Here is a 16,119-nt window from a genome sequence, read left to right on the forward strand (position 1 = left end):
AAATAGAACAAGTGGTGGGTGAGTATAACATTACTCTACAATTATTTCGGCAGTATGAACCAAACCGAATCATTATATTGTAATTAGTTTAATTATAATTTTGGGTAAAAACCGATATAATCCGACTAAATTTACAGGCCTTGGATATTGAGGACTCAATACAAAACTGGGCTGTGAAATTGACAAAAGGCATGAAAATGGACCACGATATTATCCGACCCAAAGTCCAAAATAATTCATCACGGGTTGCCAGACCAGACCAGACCAGAGTCCAGACACACTGGTGTGGTGTAGCAGCTTCACAATCGCACCAGAAGAGCCGAGTGTTGTCTCCGTCTTCGTCATCTCTCTCCAGCAAAACCAAAACCCAAGAATTCCAGCGGCATCGCATTCTCAATCTACAGGTACATACATGAGATGAAACGATTCCTTTCCTTTGATGCTTACACTGATTCAATTTCCTTACTTGTTTCTCGTTGAATTTTCTTTCTTTGTATGAGTTCCCAAATTAGCGAACAAACTGTAGCCCTTAGATTGTATATGTTCCAATCAACAAGGAGAACCCAAAATTTTAGTCTTGAATTTTGGGCGTCGACTAGGTTCACTTTGATTAGTAAACTCAGCTGGTTGTCCGATCCAACTCAGCCCCATTTTTGTTTGGACCAGAGGTGGTTCTGTGATTTTGGGGTTAGGAAGATAAAATAATTTTGCTATTTGTTAATTTTGGTAGAGAAATTAAAACGGGGTTTTGATTTTATTTTGACAAGTGAAAATATGGAGCCCGAGGTGGTTGATGCAGAGCTAGTGTTGCCAACCCACTTGAGCTTCAAGCGCATTCAGATGTACGAGAAGTATCCAAAAGGCCAATCAAGAGGGAGACATTGGAAACATCTCAAGCAGATCATTCAGGCTGAGAATTATCAGAATTACCCACCCGATGAACCAAATTGTAAGTTATACTGATATAATTAGTTTCAAGCTTCCACCTTTACCCCCCTTGCGCAAATTGTTATTCAAACTGAAAATCTCTTTGCCATTGAAGAACTAAGTATGTTCTTTACTATGACCATAATAGCGCTTAAGAAATTACTTAGTTTGTAACTTTGTATGGATAAATGTATGTATTTTAGCTTTGTATTTTAAGCATATTACTGTCAAGTGTTCTTCTCATTTTGTTTTTCTTAATGTCCCATGCTTGCAGATGTTAATATAGAATCCCCACCCTCTATGCATCCAAGCAAGAAAATTTGTGATATAACAGGATATGAGGTATGTAAAACTTACTCCAAAATTTGAAAATTTGATTTAACAATACCAAGGTTGGATTTTTTTTTTTTTTATATATATATCATAAATTTCAGATACTCATACGAGTTTCGTTCGTTGATTGAGTGTCCTGGAAACCTGTCCTTTCATTCACTATAGCTACATAGTTGCTAGTTAATTACTTTCCAGACTTTCATTGTGTAAAAAAAAACCCTCCATGCTACCCAGTCTGTTTATTTAAATATTTGAGAGTTAATTTCATGACCGAGGCAGGCCAAACTTGTTAAGGTTGCCATCTGGTCTGCCGTCAGGCATCAATTAAATGTAAAATTAATGGCCCAAGTTTGATGAAAATATCTTTGGACTCGTAAACTTATAATAGTTGATCAAACTTGGTTGATTTGAGATCCAGCCAGACATTCATATATGTTGCCTGTTATTTTTCCTTGTTGTATAGGGTTGATATGATCAAAGGTTCTGAAGAGATATTCTCTGTGAGACGCATTCCTATTGATGTTAAGATAAACTGATTAGTAAATGTTTAAAGCTTTCCTATTCATTCTTTACCACTTTCGTCATCTTCACAGTGGAGATTGATGCTTTTTTCCATCATGCAGGCACCTTATTATGATCCAAGGACCAACCTCCGCTATGCCAATGCTGATATCTTCAAGCTCATAAGATCACTTCCAAATGAATATGTCCAAAGATATCTGGCTCTCAGAAATGCTGCCGTGGTTTTGAAGTAAACAACACTTTCCAGCTTCCAAAGGCAGGATTCACTTTTTCTCCACTTCTATTATATAGAAAGCATATATATACATATGATGGCACTAGGGCATAAAAATGCAAGTTAATTCATTTTCATGGTCTTAATTTCAGGAAGAGGGGCATGGGGAGATTATAGAGTAGTGTTTTGGGATATTTCTTGCATTGTCATTTCAATATTTCCAGTTTCTTAAAAATCAATTTCTTGAGAGAGAGAGAGAGAGAGAGAGAGAGAGGTTGAACGTTGTTGTTAACTAACGGAACTTGAGATTGGTTGGGTGTAAAAAGAGATGGGAGAATTAATTGGTTTGAGTTCACCATGAGTGAGGATATTTTGGACATAAATATTGGGTCTAGAAACAAAAACTAAATTCACCAAGAAAACATAGGGATGCAGAGAAAATATTGGTGGTAAAGAAACAAAATTGCTCATTAACTTACTAGTGACTAGTGAGCGCTTAGACACTTGTTTAAAGATTGAAGTGACTGATGAGAGGGATGGTCTTAAGCCTTCCTCAGTCCATTTGTACTCCCTGTAGGAACAGGGGTCGAATAATAAGAAGAGTTATCCATTTATCTCTAGTATTATTATCTAATATTTAGTAGGATACCCGTGTAAAATGATAGATGTAGTAGATCCTCATCACTGTTCGTTTAGATTTCATCCAGTGTGCGATAGTCTTTGTGGAACCACATAAGTTGTTGCATACTACTTTAATATCTACATGAAGTCAAATTAGTGATGAATGTTCAATATATGTTTTGGGTTTTGCAATAACCTTGGTTAGGAACTTAGGAACTTGAAAATGTCATTTAACATGATGCAAATGAATCATGGTTTACTTGTTGGAAACTTCTTATGGAACTGAGGTTATCTTGGTTAGTTGCACTATCTGTGGCTGATGGTTGATGTGGAGGGCTGATGTTAGTTTGATGTGGTTAGCATCTTGATCCTATGTCACACACTTTTGATTTTGTTTGTGACTGTTTTGCAAGCAAGTGATACGTTCTTGCCAGTATTTTGCACCACCTCATCTTGAGGGCATTGATGTGGGCAAATCTTTGAAATCTGATGTTGCTTTTTTGGCTGCTGGCTTCTATACTCGAGTCGAGCATCATCAATTCTTGCTATTTGGTTTTTCTTTTTTAATTGCTGCATTGTCTTTGCAAGATTAGTTTCTCTCATGCTGACATTATAAGTTAAAACACAACTTCAGATCAGAAACTTTGCACCCGCAGTATATCGTTTTTTACGTTTTCATGTTTCTTTGTTGTAGGTGGCTGAAGCACCCAACTATACCCAAAGAACCACCTCAACATAAGAAGATCAAGTACTGGGTGTCATGGAATTCTATCAGCTTCTAAGCCGTGTAGATTTCCTTTGTCGTATTAATTACTAAGAACAAGGCCCTTTCTATTCCCTCCCTACTTGTTTCTAATATTCCGTTTTATTTGGTATACATTGACCATGTATCCGCAATATACTGATTGAAATATTGATGAGGTAGTCCAAGGTTTCAATAGTTACTACATTTTGTTTTGTACAGATGGTGGCCTCAACCGGCCTAAGAGTAGGAAATACTGGTAGAAAATTTCAAGTAGGACTCTTGTTTTAGTTTTGAAGATTCTTTTGGAAGAAAAACATGTAACCTGGCCGTTGTCTCGGCATGCTAGAAATTTAGTTTGGTAGGGTTTCTGTATAGCCGACTTCACTTAAGGGCTGGTTTGGTATTGCTGTGCTTTGAAAAAAAGCTGCTGTGAGAATAAGCGGCTGTGCTGTGAGAATAAGCGGCTGTGAAATAAAGCCAGTAGATTGTTTGGTAAACTTTTTTGTGAAAGTGCTTTTGGAAAAAAAAGCAGGATGATAGTGTGTCTTTTCATTAAAGGAGCAGTGTAGCTCCGTGTGCTTTGAAAAAACTGGCTTTTTTTCAAAGCAGCAAATAGCAGCTTCAGCTTTTCCTTTGATTTTCAGCTTATTCTCACAGCAGCTTTCAAAATAAGCCCTTTTTTTTTCAGTTTACCAAACACAAAAATGACTCTCAGCTTTTTTTCACAGTGGCTTTTTTTTAAATCACCTCAATCCCAAACGGAGCCTTAGTGGGAAAAAGTTTTGTTGTTGTTATTGTAGTTGTTGTTGTAGGGTTTCTGTAAAGCTATGCGTGTGTAATGTATGAGCAAAAACAGCCGCAAATATGTACAAGAAAGAGATACGAGGCATTATTTTAAATTGTAATATATGAGTTTACACAAGTAACTCAAGGTAGTTCAGCCAGTGGCAAGTAGCAAACAAATTAACTACTTGCTATGTTGCCAATTGGGAGGCAACAGCAATGGCAGTTGAAGTTATTTAAATGTGACGTACGTACGGTATCAAAATACCAAATAAGTAAAAACGAAACGGAGTCTCATGAGAGATCCCTCATCTTTATTCAGTGTCTCAGGCTCAGGTTCAGCCTCAGGCCTCCCACCCTCTGAGGACAGTCGCCCTTGCAACGCGGTTAACTCCGAGCGTGAAGGCTCCCATCCGGAGATCGCAGTTATGGGTTTTGCACATCTCCTTCACACCTTTGAAGCCTTTGGTCATGTATGTCTTGAGCTCGTTGTTCACCTTCTCTTCATCCCACAAGAATCCTTGAATGTTCTGCAATTTATATATGCACCACCAAATTAGGTAGCATGGCATGAAAAGTTAAAACGTTTGTGAAAATATGTATGTGGTGTATATGGTATATACCTGCACCCACTCAAAGTAACTAACAGTGACTCCTCCAGAGTTTGCATATATATCAGGAAGAATTACAACACCCTTCTTTGACAGGATCTGCAAAATATTCATTTAACTAATTAAACATTACTGGTGTTTTAATTGTCCCCTCTTAACTCTAATTGTCATCCAATAAGCGAAGCACCGACCTCATCAGCCTCAGGGTCAGTGGGATGATTAGCCGCTTCGATTATAAACTTAGCCTTTATGTCATTTGCATTTTCCCTACATTCAAAAACAACGGTTGGAATTTCATTATGTTTCGTAAATCTTGATGTAGTTTTGGACTGCCTATTAGAATTAAGCAGTACGTACTTGTTGATGACACCTCCTAGGGCTGCTGGAATGAGAATGTCACAGTCTTCAACCAAGATTGAGCATGGTTCTATTGGATCCCCACCATGGAAGCCCTTGACTCCCCTGTTGTCCTTGACATGCTTGACCAGGCTTGGAATGTCAATTCCTTCGCTGTTCTTTAGGGCTCCAGTGATGTCACTCACTGCAACTATTTTGCCACCACTCTCATGGATTAGCTGGGCAGCCCACGAGCCTACGTTCCCGAAACCCTGAGATCGATAGAATTCAACTTAGACAACAAGTTAAATCAATAGAAATCTAATCTAGGTTCAAGTCTCTGACTCTCAACCTCATAACCCTTCCGTGATCAGTATAAGTTCACCTGTATAACAAACCGTTGCCCAGAGATGCTCTTTCCATACTCATTGAGTAAAGCCTCAGTCGCAAAAAGTACTCCTCTTCCGGTTGCTGCGTCTCTTCCTAGTGATCCACCAAGATCCTGATTTGCAAGAATAAAAACTAATAAATTACGGAATTGTACGCAAAAAAAAAAAAAAAAAAGCATACAAAATTTAACTGAATGAAAGAGGGCAATTTACTGAAGCAACTTTCCATGATTTACTTACAATAGGTTTTCCAGTCACTACTGCAGGTGAGTAGCCATGAAACTTTGAGTACTCATCTAGTATCCATGCCATGGTCTGTTTAAACACCAAAAAACCGAAAAGATCGAGAAGAGAAAATTGTTAAAATACAGTTCAAAGTTTATCTGACATTCAAGCTGATCAACTTGATAACCAAATTCTTTGTAATCAAATCTCTTGAACAAAATTAATGGAAAATGTGGCGTGCTCAACCTGTGGACCTGTCCCCATATCTGGTGCTGGAACATCGGTGTGAATTCCGATAAGATCGTGTATCTTTTGTGTGAAAACTCTGGTGAGTCGCTCTAGTTCGGAAAGACTCAACTCCCCTGGATTACATCCTATACCCCCTTTGGCACCCCCATATGGGATGTTGGCTACTGCCGTCTTCCATGTCATCAGCTGTGCTAAAGCATTCACCTCATCTGGATCAACCTACATTTTCCATAAAAGGATCCATAACAATTAAAGACAATTTCATGGCAGCGAGTCTTCATATATGACAACCTTTCACATTTGTCGTAGAAGTGGAACTTAACAAAGTATATGCATATACCTCCGGGTGATATCTGATTCCTCCCTTCATGGGGCCTCTAGCATTGTCATGTTGAACCCTGAAGCCAACAAATGAAGCCAAACTACCATCGTCTTTCGGTATAGTACACTCAACCTGCACCGAAGTATATAGTTCAAAAGCAACGAAAGGAGAAAAGTCAATAACCACATTAGTTTTAGGGTCTGAAATCTACCAATAATTAAGAGTAAGGGATATACAGAACGGAGATTATTTGCAAAATTACCTTGATTTCCCTAAATGGTATAAGTAAACTTTTCTCAAGCTTGGAGTCCAATCCTAAAAGCCGAGCAGCCAACTTAAAGTTTCTGTTTGTTGCCACTAATGCATTCATCGTGCTTCCTTCTTCAAGTGTCTGTCTCAGAAGTTAAAAGCAGCTACTTCAATTTGCTTCTCTAGCTAGCTGTTATTACGAACCTAGATATAAGATGGAGAAACATACATCAGTTTGCACTCTATAACAAATTTTCAAGGTAAATGACCATTAAGAATAACATTTCAGGAACTTCAACCCTAGCATGCATATGCATATTATATATTTTATCAGTCCAAAAAATAAAAGTTGTGCTAGTACTTGCTGACAATTCGCTCTTACGAGCATGGAACCGGTTCTCCGGACACACACTGCTTATTTGCTACTTAATCAACCTGAAGATTCTCACACTCATAGTACTTGATTATGATTAGCTGCATTAGTTATATACGCAATTAGATTCGAATTAAACAGCAGCACTAAGCAGTTCAACTGTAGTATGTGCTCTATAATTAATAGATTAACACAAAAAGAATAAGCAACTCACAAACAAAGTTCTCACCCCACTACAATAGAAAAAGGGGAAAGCTCATATTATTAAGGAAAGTATTGATGTGAAATTAAAATGTAAAATTTCATTTTTATAGCTAATGTGACAAAATAACATTTCGAAAAGTTTCATATTCTAACCGAGATATTAAATTAATATGTTTTTTTTATTATTTACAAAATCAAGTGGGTTAGAATTTAATAATAAAATATCAATAAATTGAGAAGAATAAAAAAATATGTGAGCCTATCATTAAAATAAAAAAAATAAAATTTGACGTTGCCTTTTAAGTTTGGTAGATAAGAGGAGAATGTTAATCCATGTAAGATTTTGGCATCTCTTATGAAACTGAAAAATTACTTTCTTTTTTTTTTTCCGCCAAAACAATCCACATAGGATTTTTGACATATGCTCTTAAACACTAAAAGTATTATACATACGTGGACCCCTTCAATTGTGATGATAAATTAAAAGTTGACTCGATGATTTGAGAGTGATGCCACTTTCTTAAATTTCCAATTAGTGGAATATAATATGGATCTAGCTTAACTAGTCTTGGAATTATGATCCGTAAGTCAGAAGAGTATTTTTGGAAACGGCTGAAAATCAAAGAGAACAACCTAAACTCTTCCAACCACATATTTGGCTCTCTCAATAAATTGGGGGTTGGATATATAGGTGGCTTGTGGCGGAAAAGGTCCTCTTGTGTTACTGGGAATATATTTTTTTTTGTATTTCAGCTTCTCCTATTGCAACGCACTTGTTTGCGCATTATATTTGAGAAAACAACCATTGCAAGCAGTATATATACCGATCGTTTCATGTACATTTTCTTCTAGGGATGTTATCAAATTATATCAATCACATCACATTTTTAGATACATGATCAAGCATTTATCAATCTAACAAAATTCATTGTGTGACAAAAAAAAATGATCAAGCATTTATCAATGCTCCTAATCAACATATTAGCTAGGATAAGATATTCGACTATCATTTATCAAGTAAATAATTAATGATATGTGCACATCACGACACATAGCACAACTACTATCTTTTCTTTTTCCAAAAAGCTTGATTCCATGCGCAGAAAAACTTATGAGATCAATTTTATCTCCAAATAAAAGAAACAACAAAAATGGAAGATGAAAGAAAGGGTTCTCAGATTTGTGGAAACAGAAGGATCAACAAGCCATATAAACAGCAAGGCCATCCTTCAGCATTTAAAAATTTGCAGTTCTAGCAAATTTTATACCTAGATAAATCTTCATAAATAAATACCAAGTACATTTTAATACATATGAATTAGCTTCTTAACACATGTCATTCTCTAACCTGTCATACTTTTGGGGAGTCAGTATCACTGTTTTCACCTTTTATTTTCCATTTCCATTTTCTTTATTCAAGAAAAGGTACGTGCATGTACCTTTTCATATACGTCAACTCTTTTTTGTTACTTCATGTATATGTAACATTACCATGAAAGAAAAAGGAACTATATTATTGCGCAAACCTTTTGCTGAAACGGAAATATAAACATGGACTCATGACCTGGATAGCTACGTGCATGCAAGTAATATTATCTTTAAGCAAAGTAAGTACGAAATTGTTACTGATGATGATAAATTCACTAGGGTTCCAAAACCAATACAGATCAATAGCCAAATAATTGTGAGAATAGTGGACTTCAGAGAGACAAGGAACTATAGATATATATATATATATATTTATACTTACACTGGTTAATCAAGAGAGAGAGAGAAGAAGAGGGAGAGATCAACAGGAGGAACCCGAAACGCAGCGGCAGCTAAAACTGATCAATCGAGCTTAAATGGTGTAGTTGAAAGACTCTACTGATCAAGAGGGTCAAGTGGCTGATGGAAGTCGAATTTTAAGCGTGGATAAAAATATATATAGATGTCAGTGTTGAACATATGACTAAAACCGATAGAATTAGGACAAAAGTAGAATCCAATTCTCTAGCTATTGCTACAATGGAATCCCATATTCTTGAGAGTTGAGACTTGTGTGTGTGCGCATATATAATATATGTATGTGTGTGTATATATATATATATGTATATATCATTCTGCAAAGTGTAAAGTGGTGACGACCATGATTAATTCCATCTAACAGGACAGGAATACGAATATATACGATGCTCCTGCCCCTGTAGGATTTTGTACCACTTAGATTCGTAACGCACGATCCACACTTTACACTGCCACCTTCCCTTTTCATTTCACACACATCATTCTTAAATATTCAGTTTTACAATAAAAAGATTAGAAACAATAATGTGTGTGTGTGTGTGTGTGTGTGTGTGTGAGAGAGAGAGAGTGAGAGAGAGAGAGATGAGAAGTGAAATTACAGCAGACAAAGGGCGCATGCATATGCATCTAGAGGTACTTGAATCCGACGCGAAACCCACATTGCACAGCCATTTAGTCGCATTCCATAAATGGTAGTATTTGTAGTGTTCGATACCGCCCATACCTTTTATTTGTGGGTGACTAGTGGAAACATTAGGCATGATGATGTGGTCTAGTAAAATGCCTCTTGATTATAGCATTACATATTAATAGGAGAATAATGATTGTGTTCTTCTATGGGGCACCTATTATAATTTGTCCCTCCACGTATAAATTATAACGTATCATCATGTATGAAATTATAATCGGAACCATTTATTCTATTGATCACCATCTAAAGATCATATGCGAAAAATCATTCGATTTAGGGATCTTTTAGTCATTCATATACATCAAACAAATAGGCAATTCTCTGTGAGAATGCTAGTCAATTGGTTTGACATGCATGAATGGCTAAACGATCTTTAAATTGAATATTTTTTGCATGTATGATCTTTAGGTAGTAATAAAGATAATGAAAAGTTCCAATTATTATTTTCGTACAATAAAACTATGTTAAATATAAATCGGGGGACAGATATGTTCCCACTTGGAGAGAACACAAAGTATTATCTTTAGTAGCAATATTATACATGTGTTATAACTTTTGTAGCAATAGATGGACACACAATTTACAACTAAGAGAGATTGCGAGATTGCTTTTCTTATATCTTTATAAATTATTCAGGCAGTGTCAGCTGAAAAGATACAAAACAAGGCAAGTTTAATCAATAAAGGAAAACCATGATTAACAAATCACGACAATTTAGTGATCAAAAGAATCTCCTTCAAGTGGTCGGTCTAACCAATTAATTTCTTCTGGTTAACTTAACAATGGTGGATTTGATTAATATATTCACAGTAATAAATATTCGGAAATACAAAACTCAGACGTACACTTATTGACACCATCAATTAATAGAGGTGGATTATACACACACACACACACATACCCATATGCATCGTTAAAGTTCACATGGATTAAAGAGTGTATTAACAATGAAGAACTTTAATGGATGGGTGATACTAGAGGGATGCTTTTTAGATTGTATACATGATGATTTGTCAGTTGATAATTATATTTCTTCTTTAATCATCAAAAATAAAATTTGACATTAGCTGCCGCATCATGTAATTTGCAAAATATAGTCTAAAAGATGGTCTCTTAACATTTTTCTTTATTGATAGACCTCTCATGGTGATGTAATTTACACAATCTTGACTGATTTCGCATGATGGATTGGAGTTTCCGTCTTCATCCCATATCATCGTGCAATGGCCATCCGTATGTAGCCTAATCCTAGCATCTCCCTTTTCCATATGTATATAACCCGCATGCATGCATGGAAGATACATCTTCCCAATATTTCCTTACATGTATTTCTCTATGATTCATTGTTGTGGTGAAGAATGAAACAAAGCTCCCGATCGAACGGTAACTGTCGTATACGAACATATAGCAATTGATGGATTACACTGGCCACGAACCATTGTCATATAGTATCGATTTATATTTTAAACATCAAGTTTTTGACATATAGAGAAGCCTAGATATTGGACTATTATGATGTTTCATACGTATTACATGATAATAGACAAACACAATTGTAACTTAGTAATGCTACAATTATCATATTTTTCATACTATATTTATACAATTTCTTCCATAGAGATAGAACTCATCAACACATGTGGATCACATCCCTATAAGAGAGGTAATACAAATACAATATGAAAAATGTTGTAAGGATAGAATTTTTGCAACTGAATTACATGCACATGGTGTCAAATGGACATGTCCTAAAATTAATGAGGAAAATAAGGGGAGGAACACATTTTTACACTTAATTCAACACATAATTAAGAACGTAATATAATCTTTAGAGTTTTACTTTTTTGCTACAAAATTAAATCTTTAGAGTTGATCAATCCTTGTATACTTGAAATTTTGGGACACACGCATATGCAAAATTGTGAATGCACTGTTAATTCACCAACACAACAAATTTCGTAAATGATCATTGGCCAAAAGCTGATTTACTAGACATTTGAATATAATCATTGGCCTAGCAAGGTAGAGATATAGGTCACTAGGCTGAATATAGTCACTGGCCAAAAGCAAATAATACATGATTTCGGATATGATACCATATTGTTAGCTACTTTCTAGAGCCAAATATGACAACTATTTAGAAATGATTTTTGTTTTGTTTTTGTTTTGTTTTGTTTACACACGTACAGAAGATAACCATTTTTTTTCCTCTTATTTATATCCCCTCTTGATTGTCACAGATTATTAGTATGAATATCATGTTCATTACACAATTTTCAGAGAGCAAGTGTTTTTATTTTCTTCTTTTTAGTAGTATATTTTTGTTCTTAATTATATTATACATATAAAAAAACTAAAGTGGTTTTTATAATGGGGTATAAAGAATGAGAAATGCTAAAAGGAACTCTCTCAAAAGTTAGATTCTTCACGAACTTTTTGTTACCTCACCGTTTAACGTCAATTTTTGTACCAAATTATAAACATTGTGTCAAAACATAAGGTGACAAAAAATTTATGAAAACTTCCAATTTTGAGAGTGTCATTAACATTTCTCCTAAAGCATTAGGATGGGGGGATGAAGTGCTTTTGTTTTTGCTTACGAAGAAGGCATGAAATTAAGTGAAGCCAATAGAAATAGAATGGAGGCCGAAGGTCAAAAGGTTGGAATCCACTACGTAATACACCAAAGTCTTACATCCCTTGTTGCCAACAAATTAAAGCGATAAAGAGATAAAAACAAGACATAAAAGAAGCATTCCCACTAAGCCCTATGAACCTACCTTGCTATCTCAAAGAAACTTGCTGCTAAAGTTAATTGATCAGTCTAGTTGTGCCTGTGCATTGATTCCTTCTTATAAATTTTTAGGGAAGGGGAACTCCCTCCTATAATTTATTTTTCTTGGTTAAACTTCAAAAATATTATTAAATAACAAGATTAAAACATATATATATATATGCGCGCGCGCGCTCAATGTGAATAGCAATATATATATATATATATATATATATATATAGCAAAAGCAAATAGAGATTGGTTCGGTGTTTAGTTCCCATGAGTCGGAAAATTTGAGAATTTGTTCCCCATTTCATTTTTCATTTACTGAGTCCAGAGGCGGAACTAAAAATTTCTTCTGGGGGCAACCGAAAACAATTAAAAAAACCTTATTATAGTATGATTATACCCAATATGATATTAAGGATAGTTTCAAATGATGATGTATCACAATTCCAATGTTATAAAAATTTCAATATAGTAGTGGAAAGTGGCAAAGTGATGAGAAAAATTATAAGTACATGATAGGCAAGAGATGGTTTTTTTTGTTTGAATGACAGAACAAGAGCACTATTGCTCATATAATATTTGATATGGAGTATAAGTAGAATGAATGTATGTTGAATATTAGATACTTATATTTTCTTCAAAGATAATCCGTGTATATTATATAATTGTAGTTTGCAACTAAACAAACGAATTAATTGAATGAGGGCATCTGCTCCCAATGAGCCTTTATTGGCTCCGTCCATGACTGAGTCAGAACCTATTTATATATAACCAAGTTGATCGAATAACCCCAACTCCTACACTTGCTGTCCAAAGAGTTTCTTTTTTTTATCTTTTACTTTTTGGATTTGCGAATGAAACCAAAAAAGTTGACAAGAAAATTACAAAATAACCTTAAAAGAATAATTGATGAGCTAGCCAGCCATAACAGCTAGAAATACGTATAGTTTAGAGAAGAGAAGAGAGAAAAGGGAGAGAGTTGGAATACACGATAACAATAATTTAGAAAATGATGGAGTTTTGAACTGGGGCGCAATTGGTTTCTAAGATCGCTTCCAGTTTTAGGCTTTTTACTTAAGACGTATGAGTAGAAACTCAACACCCTATTCACTAATAAATCGACGGCAAACATAAAATGGGCCCAAAATATTGGTGAGATAATGGAATCACTAGTAAGAAAGAATCTTTGATGGAAATCCAAATCAGAGTCTACCAAAAACTAGCACTTCCCCACTAAGGAGGCACAAGATATAGATTCCATCCATTTGGAGTAGCACTTAAGATTCTTTATCTGCTCACGAAGTCCTGCTTTAATCATTCAAAGATTAAAGAACAAATGAGATTAATCATCTTTTTAACGTTCTATTGATCGTTAATTTATCCCATGAATCAAATAAGAATAATGCTAGGTATACCAATATTTTAGATTTAATTTGCAAAGCATGTGATGTGTCACCAATTGAAAATAAACAAGTTAATCGACATTTAAATAATAATCCAATCATCACTAATCAAGTCATATAGTTTACAAAATATAAGTTAAATAAATAATCTCCTTAGCATTACCAACCAAATCATGGATATTTGGATTCCTAGGTAGTTGCGTGTCATTGTAGAGGGCTTCTTGTTGAGAATGAGTCTCACATTGATTGGATGAGGGACCTTGCATGAGTAAAATGTTGGGTTACTCTTTATATTGCCAATTAATTTTATAGTGGAATCTCAATTTTTTCCACTTCGTACGTAAGTACTGCTAACCCCTCAACCATATGGATGACGTGGTACGCCTAAGTATATTTGTGTAGTACTTTTAACATGCTATCCACTCAAACAAAACGCTTTTTCAAATGCAATAAAAGTTGTTGAAACCCACTTATTCTGGGTTGGTTCTCAAGATTTAGATGGATGCTTGAGTTTGCGAGTCACATGCATGCAAGCCCAACTCCTATATTTTTCCGACCATTTTCTTCATTTCTCAATCAAACTGCTACATAGTTTTGGTTGAATGAATTAAATAGTACTTGATGGCCTCGTTTTATCCACACGATTGGAATTGATTATCAAAGAGGGTTGGAAAGGGATTGGAGAGGATTGGATAAGTCTAAACCTCTCATGTTACTATTCTGCTTACCGAACGAGCCTAAGAGCAACACAAATACAGGTAAGAGCTCTCGTTCTTTCAACTTGCGCATGCTTTGGTGTCAAGAATGGATTGCAATAGGTTAGAGAATTCACTAGAATCATTGTATGTGGCATGATACAATGATTCAAATGAATATCTTTGGCCAAAAAATGAAATGTATGACGTCACCCTTTTAATTTCATTGGCCCAACTTGAAAGTTGCACCCATTTCTTCCTTCAAGGTATACCGAATCTAGTAAATTATTTCCAACCAAACTCAATCCTAGACACTTAATGACGTTTGAATGAGGAGTAAGTACTCGTACTACATTTTGCACCCTTTGTGGTTAAAGGAATGTAAAAGCATTTTTAGTTTTTTAATTTTTTAATTTTATGTATGATTTGAAAGTTGGCAAAAACAAGCTACAAATTGTTACACAATTGATCAGATCTCCTGAACGAAATCAATTTAACTGTTATTATTTATGGGGAATTTATCATGCTATTAGTGAGTATATGGACCTCATTTGGTGAGCCATTTTTCATCTATCTCTACGTCTACAACATTATCTTATTTCGTCTACATCCATGCACGTATGATCGAAGTTGCACTTGAATAAGTAAAAAATGGACGAATTGAGTTACTAAGTAAAAACCTTAGAGGTAAACTTGGCGGTGAGATTGACTAAAATGCGTTAAAATGTGCAAAAAAGATTGCACAGTAAAATAAACCAGGTCAAGATGAAGTTTAGACGGCTGGCTGGACGGAGCTAACCTGAGGGAGATAGTGGACCGCACACCTCTTATCTCTATGTCCAGGATGGCATGGATACATACAACCGTTGACCATTGACAATTGGAGGAATAAGAGGAGAGGAGCGGCAGGTAGCCAGCTAGCTACCCACCACCATTGACAATTCGATATCTTTTGAAATACACAACGTCGTCCCACGTCAGATATTACGCAACCTAACATATGCACAAGAAAAAGGAAAACGAAGAAGAAGAAACTTCTCCTCTTACGTACCAACAACGCGGTTTCACTTTCTCCCTCCCAACCTTCAAAAAGCAAAGGCTTTCCTTCTTTTGCTTCTCTACTATTCCATCTTCCTTACAAACACAACTAGCAGCTTAGTTAGGGTTTCTGTTTTTGGTCTCTCAGAGCTTCATCCAAATCCCAACCCCTCTCTCTCCTCTCTTTCTATCTCTCGTACAAATTAAATCAAATGTGTCCTCTAAGGTTCATCTTGGTCTTCTTCTCAGCAATCCTTGCAGGATACTTCGCGTGGAGGACGGTTTGTTCTTCTCCCGACGGAACCGACATGATGATCTCACAGCTGGATTCTACCAACAATGAAAATGCTATAGGATCACCCAAACAAGAAGAAGATGCATTCAATTCTAAAACTGTATGTTTATTTCCAAGTCCCACTTTGGTGCTACGCAGCCATTGGATGGTCTGGATTCACGGGACCAAATAATCCAAACCAATCAACGCCATCCAATGCTCGTAGCATTGAAGAATTTTCTGTTTATTTCCTCCTTCATTTTGTTCTTTATTATTCCATTCAAGTACTCTCTCTCTCTCTCTCTCATTTTAGTAATGTTGCGTTTTGAATTTGCAGATGATTCAGAG

The 16,119-nt window shown here is 35.6% G+C and overlaps 2 protein-coding genes across 4 annotated transcripts; one reads left to right on the forward strand and one right to left on the reverse strand.

Annotated features, from left to right (window-relative positions):
- Nucleotides 1-240: 240 nt before the first annotated feature.
- Nucleotides 241-3,564, forward strand: LOC126593104 (protein EIN6 ENHANCER). The gene is made up of 5 exons (XM_050258988.1): nucleotides 241-404; nucleotides 768-949; nucleotides 1,202-1,269; nucleotides 1,884-2,038; nucleotides 3,312-3,564. The coding sequence occupies exons 2-4, from the start codon at nucleotides 775-777 to the stop codon at nucleotides 2,013-2,015; spliced, it is 375 nt and encodes a 124-aa protein (XP_050114945.1). The 5' UTR covers nucleotides 241-404; nucleotides 768-774; the 3' UTR covers nucleotides 2,016-2,038; nucleotides 3,312-3,564.
- A 663-nt stretch (nucleotides 3,565-4,227) lies between these two features.
- On the reverse strand, nucleotides 4,228-9,603 carry LOC126593096 (glutamate dehydrogenase 1). 3 transcript variants are annotated; one of them, XM_050258978.1, is made up of 11 exons: nucleotides 8,854-9,164; nucleotides 6,888-7,000; nucleotides 6,540-6,730; nucleotides 6,296-6,409; nucleotides 5,953-6,174; nucleotides 5,722-5,796; nucleotides 5,478-5,594; nucleotides 5,114-5,364; nucleotides 4,948-5,023; nucleotides 4,769-4,855; nucleotides 4,228-4,675 (listed from the first exon to the last, which is right to left on the reverse strand). In XM_050258978.1, exons 3-11 carry the CDS (start codon nucleotides 6,645-6,647, stop codon nucleotides 4,490-4,492), a joined length of 1,236 nt encoding a protein of 411 aa, XP_050114935.1. In that variant the 5' UTR covers nucleotides 6,648-6,730; nucleotides 6,888-7,000; nucleotides 8,854-9,164; the 3' UTR covers nucleotides 4,228-4,489. The 3 variants fall into 3 exon arrangements, with proteins under 3 accessions (XP_050114935.1, XP_050114936.1, XP_050114934.1); XM_050258979.1 differs by lacking the exons at nucleotides 6,888-7,000; nucleotides 8,854-9,164 and adding an exon at nucleotides 9,488-9,603; XM_050258977.1 differs by lacking the exon at nucleotides 6,888-7,000.
- Nucleotides 9,604-16,119: the final 6,516 nt, after the last annotated feature.

The sequence above is a fragment of the Malus sylvestris genome, chromosome 12, assembly GCF_916048215.2.
Source record: "Malus sylvestris chromosome 12, drMalSylv7.2, whole genome shotgun sequence".
Lineage (NCBI taxonomy): Eukaryota > Viridiplantae > Streptophyta > Magnoliopsida > Rosales > Rosaceae > Malus > Malus sylvestris.

Coding starts and splice junctions, on each gene's coding strand:
- LOC126593104 (XM_050258988.1), top strand. CDS start 775: ATGGAGCCCGAGGTGGTTGATGCAGAGCTAGTGTTGCCAACCCACTTG. Junction 950..1,201: donor CCCACCCGATGAACCAAATT/GTAAGTTATACT, acceptor CCATGCTTGCAG/ATGTTAATATAGAATCCCCA. Junction 1,270..1,883: donor GTGATATAACAGGATATGAG/GTATGTAAAACT, acceptor TCCATCATGCAG/GCACCTTATTATGATCCAAG.
- LOC126593096 (XM_050258979.1), bottom strand. CDS start 6,647: ATGAATGCATTAGTGGCAACAAACAGAAACTTTAAGTTGGCTGCTCGG. Junction 5,595..5,721: donor TAGTGACTGGAAAACCTATT/GTAAGTAAATCA, acceptor CTTGCAAATCAG/GATCTTGGTGGATCACTAGG. Junction 4,676..4,768: donor GTTACTTTGAGTGGGTGCAG/GTATATACCATA, acceptor TATAAATTGCAG/AACATTCAAGGATTCTTGTG.